This window comes from Sminthopsis crassicaudata, chromosome 4 (genome assembly GCF_048593235.1).
Source record: "Sminthopsis crassicaudata isolate SCR6 chromosome 4, ASM4859323v1, whole genome shotgun sequence".
Taxonomy (NCBI): Eukaryota; Metazoa; Chordata; class Mammalia; order Dasyuromorphia; family Dasyuridae; genus Sminthopsis; species Sminthopsis crassicaudata.
In genome coordinates this window covers 290,185,500-290,205,179 of record NC_133620.1, presented here as the reverse complement: position 1 = coordinate 290,205,179, position 19,680 = coordinate 290,185,500, and the positions used below count along the sequence as shown (strand labels likewise).

Below are 19,680 nucleotides of genomic sequence, written 5' to 3'. Positions count from 1 at the left end.
AGTTGCTTCTGCTTGGCCCTCTATTGAAAACAGAAAACTGTGATTTAAAGGGACAGGCCTACTTTTAAGTCAATTGACTGAATATTTGTTTCTTTTGATACATAAAGGTTTCCTTGGTTAAGGAATATGGTCATAAATGTGATCCATAATTTGGTAGGTTTATTTCTAAAAGTTAAATCTTTTAAAGAATCTTTCAGATTCTTTTATGTGGAATTAGGATATTCTGTATAAGTTTTAATTGATTGTACTGATTGTATCCTGAGGTTATGCCTACCATTTCAAAGGCCTCTGAAAATAATAGTTTTTTTTTTTTTTTTTCTTTCTGAAAATGTTTCTATTATGGGCAATATGCAATTTGGAATTTTTTCCTATGTATTGGGTATTTTAAAAGCAAACTGATTTGTATGTATAATGTTCACTTATGAAACTATCTACTTAGATATGAAAGAAGTGAACTTACTGAGAAATTCGTACTGTTATAACTATAAGGTTATGGTAAATATCTGTTTAGGATTTATCTGAAACTTTAGTTAATGGGATTTGTTATTGGAAGTAAAATTTCTTGGGCTTTATAGTTGATGCTATTTTGTAGTTTGAAGCTCTACCTTCTGGCAGTTAGTGGAGTAAAAATGAGTTAAAGCTATTTTATCCTATATGTGCTGAAGGTTGAGTTTTAACTGCTTATTTTATGTTATAGTTATGTCACAGAAGGAAACATTTTTTCCTTCTGTGACTGATTTCTATAATCAGAGCAATGGGCAATAGAAACTGTTAATGCAATTCAATTATGTCATACCTTGCTATTTCCAGTCTGGTTATATGTAATCATTATATCCTAAATGCTTAGGCAAATAAGTATTTAGCCTGGTCATCTATCTGTTACTAGATATTTGTGTTTTGTTTTTTTAAAGTTTCTAAATGATAAGAGGATAATTAACAATGGTTTGTAAATCTAACTGCTGTTTTATTTATTGGGAATATAGCTGACAGCTATTTGCCTGTCCTGTGAAGTAAACACTCTTCACATGGGAAGCTGCTGGTTCTTCACATTTTGCAGTAGTTTTGTGAACCAAGTCTTTCAATCTCAGACTGTTCTAACCTTTATTTGTTAGATTTGTGTTTTTTTGTTCTAGATTTTGGTCAAATTACAGATATTGACTTGCTTCTGGGACCTAGATCAGCTTTAATTGTCAGCAGGCCACACCACACCCATCCCCCTCCCTGGACCGAGAGTCTCCACCCGTGCTCAGCCTGAAACAGTTTTGAATGAGACTTCCTCCCTTACCTCTGATGGACTGATATGGGGGATTTGGAAATGGTTGATAAATGACTGTTAAACCTTGCTTGGGCCATTTATTATGTGTGTTTAAAATTTAGGATGGGATTTGTTAAAACTGTGTAACTATTACTGTTATGCTTGCGGGATTTGTTTTTCGGGGAGAAACCTACTATACTAATCTGTTCTGAATAGGAATTTTGATTAATTCTTGGGATTTATATGTGAAAGGGTTATTTGATAATTCCTTTCCGTGAGAAGAAAAGGGAGGAAGAGATAAGAAATTAAGGAAACGTGTATTTTTCTCAAAATACCTGAAAGAGTGGGTTCCTATTCACTTTGTCTTAGGCATTTCTGCCTCACCTCCTATCTCACTAGTTCAGATTGAATTTGGAAGTCTTTAAAACAGTTCTTTTTTTCATTTTTATTTTGCTTTAGCTTTGGATCCCCTTATTCTGTTGGAATTGCCCTGAAAGACTATTTTCTGATTGCCTGTTTTTTAGGAGCAACCAGAAATCAGGCACCTTGGGACTTGGCAGTCTCCAATCCTGTGACCCCATTAATTGGTATTTTAGTATTCTCAAAGGACCTTGCAGTTTGATATCAGGCCTCTAAAAGTTCAGGGTTGCCTTCCTTGATGGTCTAACTGTGCATAATCTGCACAGAAATCCGGGTCTTTTTTACAGTCCTGTGTGTTCCTCTGGGAAGGGACAGGTGGAGCTACTCTAAGCCTCACCTTTCTCCCCAGGAGAGGGCTGCTCCTCTGAATGGGCCTTGAGCCCTTGAGCCCTGCTACTCTATAAGCAGAGGCTGAGTTAAATACACAATTTACTGCAAACCACCTAACTCACAGTGAACTGTCCATCTCAAACTGGATTCTCTGGCTGAGATGCCCCAACTGCAGAGGATCTTACATGCTTACAACAAGGAGCCTTTGCACTGCTGATTAACTCTGGTGTTATCAGGGAGAGACTTGTCCTTGCCATAAGTCCTTGCATTTTTCTAGTTTTATTTTGGTTTATTTGCTTCACATAAGGTTGGCCAAAATTTTGGTGCTAAAATCTTCCAGGTACATAGAGGAAGGTAATTCAGTGATCTGAATATTCAGAAGAGAGTGTGTGGAATGTTATATCACAGTTCTCTTTGATTTTTCTGACTCAGTTTCCCTAATTGCCCTGCCTCAGTTTCCCTAAATTGTTCTGGCTCAATCCCTTTAGTTGCAACCCCTGCCTCAAGTTCAACAAGACTGATATAACTCAAGGCTACTTGCTCTAAGGTTATAAATTGTCAATGTGTAAAGTTAAAAAGAGAGAGTCTAGACTTTCTGTCTCTAGCCACTTTCTCCCAGTTTATTGGAATATATGGTCCTGCCCCGAAACCTGTCAGAACTGGATTGATTCCTGTTTACCAGAATTTGGACTCCACCCCCCTGCCTTTGCTTAGCCACTGTGTATAAATATGTCATTGAGAACTCATATTCGCTGCAGGAGGCTGGATTTTTGGGGAAGATAGTCTCATTCAGCTCCATGTCCAGACCATGGATCCATTTGGTTCCAGTAAATCTCTCCCTTTCAATAAAATATTAAAAACTCTCTAATTTCTATCTTGCCTCAGTTTCTCTCTCTTAACTCTCATTCAATTTTTAACACAGAACACAGAATGTAAAACAGATACATACATACAGTCACACACAGAAATCTATTTTACATACAGATTTAAGTTAGTCATATTCATTTAGCCCTAGGAGCATCCTCCCCATGTAGAGTATTCAATTTTCCCAGAGAGACTTTTGGCTGAGCCCTCCCATTCTGAATATTTGACAAGACTTTTCAGAACATTCTCCAGAATCTGTAGCACTTCTCCAGAGTCTATCTACTGAAGGGTTGATTCAAGGGTCTCACAGGCTACACTTACCCTTTAATGTTTCATGCACTAACATTGCCTGACTGCCATTCAATCACTACCATTTGGGATCTGCCTCGGATTTACTGACTTTTGTTTTGCCTTGAGTCTCTCCTCTTCAGGTCACTTGACTTTGGAAGTAGAGAAAGGTCTCAGAAGTTTGAAGGCTGCCTAAAACAAGGCAGGGTGCCATCTTGTGAACTCTTGAGACCTTGTCTACTCACCAGGTCATATGATCCTTGAGCATCCTCCATGAACTGTATGAGACAAGACTACCAGCTCAAATAAATCAAATAAATTAAGGAGATTTCTCAAGGCAAAAGCAGAAAGGAATTTTATTACTATATTAAGAGAAAGGGCATCTCCCTCCCCATGGGAAGTTAGGCAAGTAAAGGCAAGGCTAGTTAATAGACAAGAATTATAAAGGGGCCTGGGCTAACACTCTCTATAGGCTGAATCTTTGCCCTGATTAGCCAGGACAAATGACTTCACATTCTAAGTCGTAAATGAGGAAAAACTTCTAACCCAACCACATCTTTAGGATTACTAAATTACCTTATATGGGACTTTCAATGTCAAAGTGGCCCCAATTTAGTCTCACAAAGAAAAGGTCCCACTCCTTGTAAACCACATTATTTCTGGAGAAAGAAACCAGGCCCTGGGGCACAGCCAACCTTCACTCAATTTTTAGAATATTGTCTCCATCTTGTGAGACAGCTTTCACAATTCACTCCATTCAATTCTATAAGTATCCCCTACCTCTCTTTACAAATGAGGATTAGTAACTTGCCTAAAAGGTCACAGCCAGGGGGCAGCTAGGTGGCACAGTGGATAGAGCACCAGCCTTGAATTCAGGAGGACCCGAGTTCAAATTTGGTCTCAGACACTTAACACTTTCTAGCTGTGTACCCTGGGCAAGTCACCTAATCCCAGCCTCAGGAAAAAAAAAAAAAAAAATAAATTAAAAAAAAAAAATAAATAAAAGGTCACAGCCAGTTTCACCCAGGAAATCTCCCTCAGTACCTGGGACCTCCTCAATCTGAAACATTCTTCTATCATGCTGGGCTCTTTTCTGCCTTTAGTGAGTTTCTCTTGGGCCTCCCATTTTGGGGAGAGCCCCAGGCTGGTCATGCTTCAGTCTCGTCTTTGCTTTGCTTCTGATGTTCCAAATTTCTTCCAATACTATTTCTCCCTAAGGGCATATTTATTTTCTCCTCCACTTTTCAGTTTTTCTTTGTGAGCTGTTCCCCTCTCCCCACCATTATTAGATTGTAAGATCCTTGAGAACAAGGATCCACAATAAATATTTGATATTTTTTTTAAGTTCTAAAGAGGCAACTCTCGATGGCAGAGCACAGAGCATCCTCTGAGAAAGACTCATCTTCCTTAGTTCTGGCCTTAGATATTTATTAGCTGTGTGACCCTGGGCAAGTCTGCCTCAGTTTCCTCATTTACAAAGTAAGAAGAATAATAGTACCTATCTCCCAGGGATTTTGTGAGAATCAAATTAGATCAGATTTGTAAAAAGCACTTGACACAGTACCTGGAACATAGTAAATACTATATCAATATTAGTATTTTTGAACCTCATTTGTGATTTCATTTGTTCAAGGAACTCCTAGTGGGGGAAAGCCTCTGCAAGGCAGATCACCATCTAGTCTGTAACTGGTTTTTGACAATGCTTAGGGCACCAAAAGTTCATTCCCAACATATAGACCAGTAGATGTCAGAAAAGGATTGGAATTCACATCTTACTGACTTTAAGACTGTCTTTTTATGTACTGTTACAGCTGTCTTTCTGAGGAATATTGATTGGCCAGTCTCTCATTACAAAAAGACTTTTCTTTATGGTCTTATGGTCCATAGTCTGTAAGTGTGGCTTGTAGCCAATAAAAAGAGTGTAGAGCTAAGGTGGACATGGCAGAGATATGATTAAGGAAGCGATAAAATTAAATGGATTAAGAAATGACTGAATGACCATAACCAAAGAATGATATTAAATGCAGAAATAACAACCTCCTCTGGAGCCAGGTCTCTTCTATAGGACCACAGAGCCCTCTTGTTAATCTTTATATTCAACTTTTTTCTTTTGTGAATGGATGAAGGCCAAGATGATATGCTTATCAAATTTAGGGACAAGTCTCAACTAGGAGGGAAGATTAATTTACTGAATGACAAATATCAAGGTCCAAAGGTATTTCCATAGGCTTGAGTGATGAGCCAAATCCAGTAAGAAATAATTTAATAGAAATAAATGTAAAATGTTATATGTAGGTTCCAAAAATCAACTGTACAAGGATGAGATGTTCTTGTTAAAAATATTCTATAGGGCTACAGGTTTTACTGAATGACTCTAAGATTCTCTAGTAAAAGTAAGTTGAGAAGCATTCATTAATTTCCAACTATACAGCACTCATTGTATTAAATTGAAATATATTGTTTAAAAAAAAAAAGACAAAAACATTCCTTGCTCTCAATGAGCTTACAGTCTTATTGAAGATACAACATTCAAACATGTTCAAACAAGATGCATAAAGGACAAAAATGGAAACAATGTTCATCCTTTGTTTCAAAGACGACCATTAAAAACATTAGGTGATTTCTTAACTCATGCATGAATTGAATTTAAGTGAGGCAGAATTGAACAAAATTGTCACTTTCTCTTCCAGAATCCTTTAAGTTAATGGCAAGACAAAAATCAGGACAACTGGTGCTGATCTAGGATGCAATGGAAGACCTTGTTATTGTTGATGTCTGACCAAACTCTAAACTCTCCACAGCACTCACTGGAACAAATTGTTCTCATTCATCCATTCTGTCAGAGAAATCTTCACATGTAGATAATCCCCTAGTTTACCAACAAATTTGAAGGCTGTTGGTTATTGTCAACCTGGTTTAGCCCATGTGCTGAGTTTTACCCAAGTGTGGCTGCTATGCATGCTACAGTTTCTTGGAAGGATAATCAATAAAGAGAAGGCATTGAGGGGAATCAGAAAAGAGATCTTGGCAGATGGTGACATTTTTGTTGAAACTAGAAGGAAAGCAAGGAACTCATCCAAGAAGAGGAGATTCAAGGCAAAAGAACTAGTGTGACTTCCTGTAGGTTTTCTCCAACCCAAGGAAAAGGCTTTTCCTTCAAAAGCTAGGGGTGAGGGCAGCTAGATAGTGAAAGTGGATAGAGCACAGGCTCTAGAGTTGAGAGGACCTGAGTTTAAATCCAGCCTCTGACATTTAACACTCTCTAGCTGTGTGACCCTGGGCAAGTCACTTAACCCCAATTGATCGCACCAAAAAACTCACAAATAAATCAAGAACCCCAAAACAAAAACTTCCTTCATGAATTTCCTTCTCCTTCCCCCCAAAACTCCAATCCTAATCATACCCATTACTCCTCTAGTATACTTTCAGGTATTACTATGGGCCTTATTTTTCTATTTTTTATGAAAAATATTTCCAAACTATGCCCAAAAGGTTATCAAACTGTGCATATCCTTTGATCCAGCAATTCTCTACTGAGTCTGTATCCCAAAGAGATCATAAATGAGGGAAAGGGACCCATATGTGCAAAAATGTTTGTAGCAGCCCTTTCTGTAATGGCAAGGAACTGAAAACAGAGTGGTTACCCATCAATTGGGGAATGGTTGAATAAGTTGTGGCATATGAATGTAATGGAATATTATTGTTCTATAAGAAACAATTAGCAGGATGATTTCAGAAAGATCTGTAGTGACTTGTATGAATGGATGCTGAGTGGAATGAATAGAACCAAGAGAACATTGTACACAGCAACAAGAAGATTATGTGAGGGCTAGGTGGCGCAGTAGATAGAGCACCAGCCCTGAATTCAGGAGGACCAGAGTTCAAATCTGGTCTCAGACACTTAACACCTCCTAGCAAGTCACTTAACCCCAGCCTCAGGAAAAAAAAAAAAAAAAAAAAAAAAAAAAAAAAAGAAGATTATGTGATGATCAATTCTGATGGACATGGCTCTCTTCAACAGGTCAGTTCCAATAGACTTGTGATGGAGACAGTTATCTGCATATAGAAAGGAGACTGGGGACTCTTCTTAATTTTCTTATTTTTCTTTCTTGCTGAGGCAATTGGGGTTAAGTGACTTGCCCAGGGTCACACAACTAGGAAGTGTTAAGTGTCTGAGACCAGATCAGAAAATTGGGAACCAAAAAATGTTTTATGACAGCCAGTCTCACTAGTGTCAAACCAAACATGCATCCTGTTTGCCTTTCCTTATTTCCATTGTGATCTCTTCATAGTTTGACATAAGTACATGAATTTTTACATGTAAATATTCATCCCTTTTCTAATTTACAGCACAGTTGTGAGGAGAGTACTTAGGATACTTTAAAGTGGTATGTAAATTAGATGCAATTATTTTAGAAGGATTTTCCATATCCCTGGAAAAGGGAAATACACGCTATCAGCTACCATTAGTAAGAAACTCTGATAATTAGCTATCAAATAATAAGAGTGGATGCACTTAAGGAAAGGAAGGAAAAATACTTTATTTAAAGTACCTACTGTTTCCCAGACACTGTGCTAAAGGCATTTGATCCTCACAACAATTTTGGGAGGTTGATGCTTAATAGCACCCCTCTTTTCCCTCTTTTCCAGGTGAGGAAATAGAGATAAACTGACATACTCAGGGGCACAATAAGTATTTGAGGCTGGATTTGCACTCAGATCTTCTTAATTCTTAGTTTAATTTAATTCTTAATTTAAGACTCAGTGCTCTGTCTACTATGCCTCATGAAGAAGAGGGGAGGAAAAAAAAGTTCCCCAGGCTTACTTAGCTCTATTTGGAGGAGTAGACTGGTTTTTGGAACCATCAAAGGCATAATCCCAGAGTTGATGAAAGTATCTTGCTAGATTTAGAGCTGAAAGGGACTCTAATTCCAAAGACATAGATTTCAACTGCTTCATTTCACAGATGAGGACATTAAGGCTGAGAGAGGAAATGAGTGGCCCAGTGTTACCCAAGTAATAAATTGCAGAGCCAGAGATCTTTCCACACCACCACTGAGAGGTGATATCCCTGGGCTTGAACATTTGCCTGCCTGCCTGCTCTAGGTCTCTTATGGCATAAGGAAGGAATTCTCTGGGAGCCCAAGCCTGAGGTCTGGACTGCAACCCCACCCACCAGTGCTGGCTTAGGATAACTGGCCATTTCTGGCTGTTACTGCACTGAGTCACTGGGTGCTTTGGCCTTCCCATGACTCCAGCTTAAATAGTGCAGAGCCAGGGAAAGAGGAATGGAAAACAATTATTAAGTGCCTACTATATGCCAGACACTTGTGTCTTACAACTATCTCACTTGATCTTCACAACAACCCTGGGAGGTAGATGCTAATGATGAAGTTCAGCGCAAGGCAGAGAGTTGTTGGAATCCCTTCTGGTCGGCACAGTTTCTTTGTAAAAGAATTTGCAAACCCAAAAGTTAGACTGGCAAAAGAAGTTTATTGTTGGAACTGAGAAGCCAGCATTTGCTAGGAAGGCTGACTTCCTCAGAGGCAAGGTAAAGTTCTTATGGAGAGGTAAAGAGGAGTGTAGTCCTGTTAGGGACATAGGTGAGAGAGATAAAGAGGGATTAACACTAAAAAGAGAATGTCTTCTCAGTGGGCAGAGGGTCCTCAAAGGCAGCTATGCCAAGGGGAGAGAGATTCCTTGGATCTCTTTATCAATTATCCTCGGCATAATTCCTCCTTTTGGCCCTCTGCAAGAAATGAACCCCAAGTTGCCCCTTTTAATAATTTGAAACTTTGGCTAGGGGCTGGGTACAGTTTGAGTTGAAATCAGACCGAAATCTTCGGAAAGAGAATAGAAATTTTCCAATTGAATGAGTGCCTCTGGACTAATCTCCTACTCAACAGAGATCGATAGAAATCTAGATCTCCAGCTCAGGTTAAGTAGGAGTGGTCCTGGAATCAACTCGTCCCACCAAGATAAACAGAATGAAACCACTTTATCTTGATTCTCTGGGGCCAGTCTTTCTCAGGGAGAGTTCAAGGAGTTTCTCCCCTTCAAGGAGTTCTCAAGTATTTACCTCATGATTCTTCCCAAATCAGGACAGTATTGGGGTTCCCTACATCACTATTATTATCCCTCCATCCCCTTTTCCAAATCAGGAAACTGAAATAACCAGAAATAGACTTGCTGAGGATCACACAGCTAGTCAGTGTCCAAGACTGGATTTCAACTCATATCTTTTTAATTTATGACCCGGCACTTTATCCACGATTCATGAAAGGGAGGAAAAAGACTTCCCATTGATAACTTGCCCCAAGTTATACCTGCTACAGAAATCCTTGGCTGTTGGGAATAAAGGGAAGGGAGGAGCAGATGTAAACCTACTGGCATCCCAGAGTGGAATACCAACAAGCTCTGTAGGTGTGGCACAAAGGAGTGAGTGAGTTAGGAGGAAAGCAAAGACAGCCTGATCAATGAGATGAAACTTAAAATGTATAGAGGAAGAATGTTGACAGGATATTTTTGGTGGGAGCAATGAGAAGAGCTAGCACTTTAGAATTGACAATTTCCACAACTCATCCTCATACCTTACAGCCCTTCCTATACCAATGATCCTACCACCTGAGCCAGGAACTGGCTTTATAAGTCAAGTCTTAACTCCCCTTTCTTGATGTTTTGGGAAGAATATTAGAAGAATGCTAGACTTGAAGTTCAGGAGACCTGGATTCAGATTTTATCTCTAGCACCCACTAGATGGGTGACTAGTGATTTTATCTTCTTGAGCTTCAGTTGCCCCATCCATAAAATGAGGTTAATAATTCCAAGCTACTTTGAAGGATTATTTTGGGGTACCCGAATGGATCCTCAAACTCATCCACTTGGATGTTTACTCCAGTGATGAATTCAGTGGGGCTCTGGTTCTATCATTTCCAGATTGCAATTGTAATTAATCCCTCTTTAATCCTCATCCTTTGTCTACTTTTTTTTTCTATTGCCTTGAAAAATGTCTAAGTCTTCCTAACAACAATAACAACCTTAACTAGTTTTGTCTCTTTCACAGTCTAACTTTTAGAAAAGGCCATCTCTATTCACTGCCTCCACTTTCTCTCCCTTCACTCATTTATCAAACCTTTGAAATCTGGCTTCCTATTTCATCACTTGACTGAAACTGCTCTCTCCAAAGTTATCAAGTTTCTCTTAATGTCAAATCAGGTTTGTTTTTTTTCTCCTTCAGTCCTCATCCTTCTCAGTTTATCGACTATGTTTGATACTGATGATCACCTTTTCCTCTTGGATTCCTCCTCTTCCTTCTTTGGGCTTTTATGACACTACTCTCTTCTGGCTTTACTCTTAAGGGTTAACTGCTCCTTGTCATTTATAGTCAACATCATATTCCCTAACTATAGGCATTCTCTAAACTAAGCTTGCTTCTTTTCTTCTATATCTCTCCATAACTTCATCTATTCTTAGGTGAATAACTATCATCTTTATGCTGCTGATGTCTGTTTTGAACTTTACTCAAGTATCATTTTGGATATTGAAATTGGATGTTCAGTGATCAAATGTGAAAGACTTAGCTAGTCTGATTAAGACAATGATCCAAGACAATTCCAGAGGACCCATGATGAAAAATTCTATCCACTTTCAGAGAGAGAATAATGAATTCTAAATGCAAACTGAAGCACACTTTAAAATATATATTTTGTATGTGTGTGGTTTTTCTTTTGTAACATGGCTAACTATGTTTTGCATGAATTCACATGTATAATCATATTGCTTCCCCTTTCAACGGATAGGGAAGGATTTTGGAATTTAAAAAATGAATTAAAAAAAATTACATGTAGTTGAGAAATATTTAATGAAATAAAATATATTTAAAACATCTTTAAGAAGCTGGATGTCCAAAATACATCATAAATTCAACATGTCCAAAATAAAATTTATCTTTTCCACCAGAGCCACTCTTCTCATGAACTTCCCTATTTCTGTCAAAGGCACCACTACCTTTGCAGTCTTTCAGGTTTGAAACTTGGTGTCATTTCTGATTCTTCATGTTCCCTTTCTTCAAATATGCAATTAGCTGCTAAACCTTGCCATTTCTATCTTTACAATAACCTTCACATCTAAACTTTCTTAGAAGAAATATCTTTTCATATACCTATCATCAGTTCAGGTCTAATTTATTCTAATTAATTACTACCTAATAATAATATTATATATATGTGCATATATATATATATATATATATATATATATATATAATTAACTACTAACTAAAAACACTACCTAATAGTTAATCATTACTTAAATTATTAAGATGACTTTCTAACTGGGCTTCATGCCTCAAATCTGTCCCCCATTCTATTCTCACATAAACGCCAAAGTGATATTCCTTAAGTACAGATATAACTATATAACTCTCACTAAATTTTAATGACTTTATGAAATACAAACTCCTCTATTTAGTTTTTAATGTTCTTTATAACTTAGTTTCAAACTATCTTTTCAGTATCACTGAACATTCATTCTCCCACAATGCTATCCAGAAAAATTGGACTTTTCTTTGTTTCTACTTCCCACCAGTGTTTTGCCCTAGCTGTGTCCCATGCCTAGAATGTTCTCTCTTCAATTCTGCATCATAGAATGTCTTTCTCCAGAGTTTTAAGGTGTAGCTTAAACATCATCTTTTTATCCCCTAATTACTTAATGTTCTTCCTCCCAAATTACCTTGTATTGAAAGTCTTTGTATTTATTCTACATATTTTTACATATATATGTAAATATATATAAATATGTAAATATATACAAACATGTAAATATATATATATATATATATATATGGGTTGTTTTAGTCTTTGTTTTTTTATTGACCAAGCATAGTATAGTGCTTGGCACTTAGAAGGTTTTTAAGAAATACTTGTTGATTTACTGGAGAAGGAGGGTGACATGGGGAGAGAAGGAATGAAATGAAGGGGAGGAGGGAGAGGATCAGAAAAATTTTACTGGAGGAAGTATCTATCTCAACACATTAGTGTCAGAACTAGGATTCAAACTCAGATTCCCTTAATCCAATATTAGCATTCTTTTTGGTCAACTACATTGCCTTAAAAAACAAACAAACAAACAATGATTGATTTTTAAACCTCCTACAAGTTTCTCCTTTCTCTCCCTTTACTCCCTGCTGAACAACCTCTCACAGTACCCAGAACCGACAAGTAAGTCCTACTTATAGCCTTCCTTTTTAGGCCCCACCCATCACCTCGCCTACCATTTCTACAGGATCTTGATCCTAGGTTGGCTGCCAAAGCTGAAATCACTCAAAGTTGTCCTCCTGGCTGACTTTTTGGAAAGAAGATTCAGATACGATGACAATCAACGAGGGAGCTATTTTTTGGGAGAGGTGTCCCAGACTCCAGTATAGCATCAGTGAAGGCCAAATAGCCCCATTATGGTCTACTTTACTAAAGCTGAATTTGTGGATGTCCAAACTCAAGCACTTGAATCTCATCTCAGGGAAGACCCTGGGTGCAACTTTGGGAGAGTAGAAAAATCTGAGCTCTACTCCCAAATTTCCAGTGATTATCTTTGGGACCATAGGTAATGGAAAACCGTTTCCCACTTCTCAACCTCAGTTTCTCCATCTGTAAAATGAGGTAGTAGTAGATTGTGTTCTAGGTCCCTTCCAGTAGTGACAATCTTTGTCCAGCAGGGCACTCCTCTAAAGGCCTCCCTCAGTTCACGGCCTTTCCTTCATCTCTTTTCTGAGAGGGATCTTTCTTCCAAGCTGTCCAGTAACTCTGGGGTAGTTCCTCACTTATCTTATTGCTTATTCAGAATCCTCCTTCTGGGCTCCCCTTTTCTCTCCGGCTCTCCCCGGAGCAGGAAGAGGCGAGTATGAGGAAAGACGCCTATCTGTTAGTTACTGAGCCTAAGGAGGGTAAAATGAGAGTGGAAAATAAACACCGAAGTACAGAAAGCAAAGCCCTTACAGTAGAGCCATGGGTGCGCGTGCGTGGTGCACCAACATGTGAGTATGCGCGCATTCATGCGTGCGTGTGTGTTTGTGTGTTCCAGAATGTATGTGCATATTTGTCTGTGTGTACTCTGTAGCCCAGCAGCTCTGCCTTATATCCCGGAGGGCAGGAATCCTGCAGTGCATGGGGTTTAGCACAGCACTCATTTTCATTATGTGCAGCACATTAATAAATAGCAAAAGTAGTTTTTAATAAAAAAATTAAAAAAAGGAATTTTTCAATTAAAAAAAAGGAAAGAAACAAGGAGGGAAGAGAAAGAACGAGGTGGGGGTAGGGGAGCGGGGGCGGAGGGAGGAGCTGGGGAATTTGGAGGAGTTTTCATCCAGTTCCATGGAGAGGGAGAAACTGAACAGATTCGAAAGTTGGATCCCTTTTCTTTGTATAGAGGAATCTCGAGCGGAAAAAAAAAATGCGGAGAACAAAACCCCCTGGGTTATTCTATTTCCTCTCCGAATGCTAGAACGGGCACTTTCTATTTTGTATGAAAGGCCTTTTCAGGTTTTTACCGAATGAGGTGATTTATAGGGGCCGGCCAGTGCGCGCTACCCAATGGGGTGGTGCGGGAGAGAGCTGGGCTGGGAGCGGGAGAAGGGAGAGCGTTCCAAGCAGTCCTGGGGCTGTCCTGAAATAGGAGAACCCTGTACCCTCTTGGGCGCGAGAAACAAAATGAGAAGGGAAGAGTAGAAACTGGTAGCGGGGTATGTTGACTTCTTTCCACCTCTGGAGTCTTGTGGCTCCCCCAGACCGCTGCTCGAAGCAGGAGAAAGTGCTTTCTGCCCCCACCCTGGTTAGTCACCGCCGTTCTCCCGCTCTCCCACCCCCGCCTCGTGAATGTGGGTTTAGGGAACGGTGCTGTCTTTCCACAGCTGGGAATCTGAATCAGCTCTAGAGGCTGGAGGAAGGTTTACACCACTCTGAGGCGCAGCGGGGTGGATGCGCTCCGGATAGGGCGGCTGGATTCGGGAAAGCTTTGGTAGCGCGTTTAGCCCGGGAATTTTCAGTTCCCTTCAACTCCTTCCCTTCCTCCGCCTTACCCCAGCATCTAGGCTACCATCCCCGGGCTGTTGCCTCGGATCTAGGCAGGAGGCCCTGGGTGATTGGGAGGGGGGACACGCCAAGTCCCGGTCCCTTCCCTGCTCGGGTGATTGGGGAGTAGGTTTCCCGTCCCTCCACTTCGCTTCGCCTAGACTTGGGCGCAGCCCTACTGGCCCCAGTCCGGGAGAGGGGGGTGTGGGGTGAACCGGGGTGTGGCCTCCCCGCCTCCCGGAGTTGGATTTGCATGTGTGTGTGGCGGCCCCAGACTTCCTGCTCTCCCTCCATAGCAGGTAGCTACCCCGGCGGGCAGTAGCTGGGCTCTGCGGTCGTGCTGTAGGGCGCGCGAAGACGGCGGGGCAGCCTTCTAGGGACAAACGCGTCCCTCCCCTCAGCAGCGCTGCTGTCAAACCAGCCCACCCTGGCAACAGCTGATTGCGCTGTTGGGGGCTCCTTCTTTTCCTCCACCCCCTCGGGTGCCCGAGCTGCACACCCGCCTGCAGCCATGAACGAAATGTCCAGTTTCCTCCACATCGGGGACATCGTCTCCCTGTACGCCGAGGGCTCAGTCAATGGTTTCATCAGTACCCTAGGGTGAGTGTGTACATGTGTGGGGTTGGTCAGAGGGAAGGTGAGGGCTAGCGGGTCCCCCCTTGCCCTAGTTGTGGGCAGGACCTCTCCTTCCCCACACCCACCGATTTATAGTTCTAGGCTGCTCGGAACTCGAAGACAGCTACCTCCGATTTGTTGGGACAAAATGGGGGAGGTGGAAATGCTTGCATATTTTTCTTTGAGAAAGGAAGTGAATGTTTGCTAAGGTAGGAGGCGAGGGCCCTGACAGGGCTGGCTGGTTGTCTCTCGCCCAAGTTACCTTTTTCCTCGTCTTGCTCTCCTGAAGAGTCTTGGCTCCCTGCTCTTCTTGGTTTCCCTTTCTCCTGCTGGAGGAGGTAAAGGGGAAGAAATTGAGTCCTTTTTCCTAAGCCCCACCCCCATTCCGTTCCCAGGTGTGAACCTGAAGGATTGGGCTGCTGGGGGAGGGAAGAGTGGATCGGGGGTCCCAGAGAGGAGAGTGTTATGGTTTTAGATTGGAATAAGGATGTAAGGACTCTCTGGATTCTTGACGTTCGTAGGGCAGCACAGACAGACCTGTGTGTTCACCACACTCGGGCTCTTAGCCCAGCATCTTTTTCCTTGAATTCCTACCTTTTGGATCAAACTGTAAAATTCTTTTATTCAGTGCCCGCCACTGGGGCATCCAAATGGGCACCTTTTCTCTTCCTCTTTCCTAGAATTTTTTATACTGAAATTATGGTACTCCTCCCCTCCATAAGCGAGAACTAGCTGATTCTATTCCCTACCCCACTCCCTCCCCAGCCTTCTTTCTCCCCCAAGCCCCTCCTCTCAGTCCGGCAGAGTCTGTCAACAAGTCTAGCACTCACCTGGCGCCTCAAGGTCCCCACCCCCTGGGGCTCACTGCATATTTTACCAACATTAATTAATTCTGTACTTCAATCCTCTAGGGATCGAGGTGGGTAAACACCTGTATCTACTTATTACCTGGGAAGCAAGGGCTGGGGGGAGGGGAGAGAGAAGAGGGAAAGAAAGGGGATGAGAAGGGAGAGGAGAAGAGAGAGGAGGGGAAGGAAGGGAAAAGGGAGTAGAGAGAGGAGAGGAAGAGAAAAACATAATGAGAGAGAGAAGGAGAGGAAAGGGAGGGAGGGAGAGGGAAGAGGGGGAGAAAAAAGAGGGAGAGAAGGGGGGAGGGAGAGAGAAGAGAGGGGAGAGGGAGAGAATTCCAGAACTTAGAAGTAATGAGAGGGAGTACAAGAATTTGCTTTATTTGCCAGGGGCATTAATGACTAGGCATCAAGGTTTTTGAAGGAGCACATCTCCTTGGATTGGTGATAAAATCTATCAGATTTGCCATCACCTGAGCTAGCTTTGAATCCTACCTCTGAAATTTTCTCCCCTTGTAAATGTGAGCAAGTCACAACTTCTAAAACATAAGGAATTTGGACTAAATGGCCTCTGTATCTCTTCTAGTTCTAAATTTTATTGCCCCTTTGTGTACATCTCCCCCTTCCCACCTTCCCCAGAAACATGGTCCACACATTCACACTTGCCCAGAGACTCTATGAAATCCTATCTTATCTTACCTTATCTGTCAAATGATGCGGTTGGACAAGATGACCTCTAAGGTCCTTTCCAGCTTTGAGCTTATGATGGTGTGAGCAGACACTCAGCCTAATACCCACTCCACCGTTGGTAGTTCCCACTTCCCATATTCAAACTCCATTTTCAGTTCTTTCTATAGAGAGATACACTGTCTATTTGGAAATTATCCCTTTTTATAAATACCTGCTCTACTTTGCCTCCTCCCTCCCCCTAAAAAAGATAGAATATCTCCTAATGTCTTATTTGTTAGGCAAAGACACTACCCTACCCTTTCCCTGATTTACCTCTGTAGTTCCACCTGTACCCATAGTGAAGAAAAAAAGAGAATGAAGAGGATTATTCAACAAATCAACAAACATTTATTAAGCAAAAAATTTATACGTAGGCCCCCCTTTCCTTGCTTTCCTCCTCCATCCTCCTCTTTAGAGAGTTCCTTTCTATGGAATCCTTACAACAAAGTGGAACTCCTGAAAGGAGGCCTTGGGGGAAAGGCTGGTAACCATCTGATCATCCACCAGGACTGGAGCATGAAAACGGGAGGAAAAGGGTATATTCTAGGCTCAGGTCTTATCTAAAACCATTTGCTGGGAATGGATGGGAGAAAGCAGGGAACAATGCTGGATTTAGAATCCTGATTTTACCATTTCTTAATTGTGGATAGATCACTAAACCTCATAAATCCATATTTTCTACAACTGTAAGAAGAGGAAATTGAATTAGATTAGATGCTTCTAACATGGGGTCCTGGGCTGGATGCAACCCCCAATACTCCTGAGTAATGCCTGAAACCAGATTAAAATGTAATTAGGAAATATTTTAAAAAAATAATAAAATACCATAAAATGTATTTAGTGTTAGTATGGTTCTCTAAATCAGCCTGTAAAATTTAATTGCTTCTGGGTCTATTTGAGTTTGCTGCCACTGGACTAGATGGCCTTCACATCTTTTCTTTTCTTTTCTTTTTTTTTTAGTTTTCCAAATACATGCAACATTCACCTTTGCAAAACTTTGTCTTCCAAAATTTTCTCCCCCCTTCCCCTCCTCCCTCCCCTAGAAAGCAAGAAATCAGATATAATTAAACATATGTGAGTCTTTTGAACATATTTTCATACTTCACAGTCTTTTCCAATTCAGAACCGGTGATGCTAAAATCTTTGGGAGAGATGGTTTTCCCTACCTTCACAGTTATATTTCATGTGGCTACTGGATCCTGGGCCTATCCTAGAATAGTATTCGTAGTTGATGCTCATTAAATATTTCTTAATGATAAGAGCTCACAGTAGTATGTTTATTAATTTTTAAAAACATTTTATGAACATGGATAGTCAAGCTAAAAAAATTCTCTTTATGTCTAAAAATGTATATTTTATTCTGTGTCATGAATCCATCATCTATCTGTCAGGAGGAGGATAGCATGCTTCATCACTGATCCTTTGGTTAGTTATTGCATTGATTAAAGTTATTGTTTTTCATAGTTCTTTGTCTTTACAGTGTTGTTAAAATAGTTTACGAGATACTCCTTTTCCAACTGCTCCATGAGGTATATGGTGCAAGTATTTTTATTCCCATTCTATAGATGAAGAAACTGAGTTCCAGGACTTCTAAGACCAATGTTTTTTATACTAGATTAGAGGTTCTTAATCTTTTCTGTGCCTCTGATAGCCTGGTGAAACTTTTTAGGATTGGGCAACTAGGTAACACAGTGGATAGAACACTGATCCTAGAATCAGGAGGACCTTGGTTTAGTCACTTAACCTCAGTTATCTTTAAAAAATTATGATTACAAAGGAAATCGAATATAGGAATAAAATAAAATGTTTTTCCTAGCTAAGGTCTGTTAGCCTCATGAGGAAAAGAACTGGAAATCATGTATATTTTACAGAGCAAGATGAAACAGACTAGAAGACGAGATGGAAACAAGGAGAGAAAAGGGACACAGTGATAGAAAGATACAGGGGTGGAGGAGAAAGGGAGAGAAAGAGGGAAAAGCAGAAGAAAAGGAGTTAACTATTCTGTCCTCTGAGTAGAAGTAGGTGACATCTCTTACTCTGTCATCTGTAATTACTCTGTGCCTAGCATTGAGCTCAGACACTCTGTATTGAGTATTTCAGCTGAGAAGGATCATAGTACCTTAGGACTCACTGAGTCTGACCTCATTTTGCAGATGAGACAGACCAAGAGATAAGCTATAGCTACAGAATATGAACCCAGCTCCTGACTCCAAGTCTGGTGTCTTTTCCATTGTACTTGAGGTCAAGGGTAGGTGTGGGTTGGTCAGAACTCTCTAAAAAGAGCCTGGAAATGTCTAGTGCTCTTTCTTCACAGCCAGGCCTTGTTTTCCTCCCATTTCCTCACCATCATTACCACCCCAGCTGAAGGGGTCCTACTTCTCTGGTTAATTAGAGTGCCTGTCAAAGATGGTACATTAACTCAGTGACAAGGAGAAGAGAAAGGGGGGAATAGGGACTCATGGGAATAGCTGGACCAGGAGGAACGGGATCCTGCTAATGGGTAGTAGAGAGCTTCCGGGGAAACAAACATGCTTACTTCTGAAGGGTGAGAGAAACTGAATGGGACCAAAGCACCTGCCTACTCCTCCAGCCCTTTTTACCCTTGGGTAGCTAGAAAATGCAATCCCAATCTTGATAGCAACAATACAAGACCAGAGGAGCTGCAGAGATTAAAGCAATCAGGAAGAAAGAGATCAAAAAGGGTTGCCATTGGTGGCTTTGTATAATTCTGACTCCTGGGAGTGGGGGGAGGGGTTCTTGTTCTATCTCCTGGAGGTTTTAAAACCCAAAGGAGTCACCTTATCTCTGACTTGATGGAGAAAAACCAGAGGGAGCCTATATGGGTGAACTTCCTGGCCATCTTTAGAGGGATTGAAAGAAGACTAGATTTGGAGTTAGAGACATTGGGTTCAATTCTGGCTTTGTCATTCACTATGTAACCAAAGGCAATCACTTAACCTCTCTCTGCACTTTACTTTCCTCACTGTAAAGGGACTTAGAATAGATGACCATTTCTATGTGGACCCTTCCAAATCTCAGGCTATGAACTATTATTTCTGGATCTTAGAGATGGACTTTCTTTGTAAGTTGGGCCTCAGCTTCTTTTTGCAATTCCTTAATTTTTTCTTTACTCCTTCCTCTTCATCCTCTGGGGTCTTTTGACCCTTTGGGCACTACATTGGCCCATTTCAATACCTCCTTATGCCATGGAGAAGTCTTAGGGGACAGATTTAGAGGGAGAAGAAGAAAGTTCCTGACTATTCAGAAA

At 40.8% G+C, this 19,680-nt stretch overlaps 1 protein-coding gene and 1 long non-coding RNA gene across 2 annotated transcripts in view; one reads left to right on the top strand and one right to left on the bottom strand.

Annotated features, from left to right (window-relative positions):
* The window catches only part of LOC141566564 (uncharacterized), a 41,730-nt gene extending 26,179 nt beyond the window's left edge, over window positions 1-15,551 (bottom strand). The window contains exons 1-2 of the long non-coding RNA XR_012489352.1: window positions 15,430-15,551; window positions 15,098-15,161 (exon numbers count right to left, since the gene is read on the bottom strand). This is a non-coding gene — a long non-coding RNA (uncharacterized LOC141566564). The remainder of the gene's footprint in view (window positions 1-15,097; window positions 15,162-15,429) is intronic.
* ITPR3 (inositol 1,4,5-trisphosphate receptor type 3) overlaps window positions 14,517-19,680 on the top strand; it is a 117,249-nt gene continuing 112,085 nt past the window's right edge. Inside the window, exon 1 of the mRNA XM_074311250.1 lies at window positions 14,517-14,820. Within this exon, the coding sequence (XP_074167351.1) occupies window positions 14,732-14,820 (89 nt within the window). The 5' untranslated portion in view covers window positions 14,517-14,731. The remainder of the gene's footprint in view (window positions 14,821-19,680) is intronic.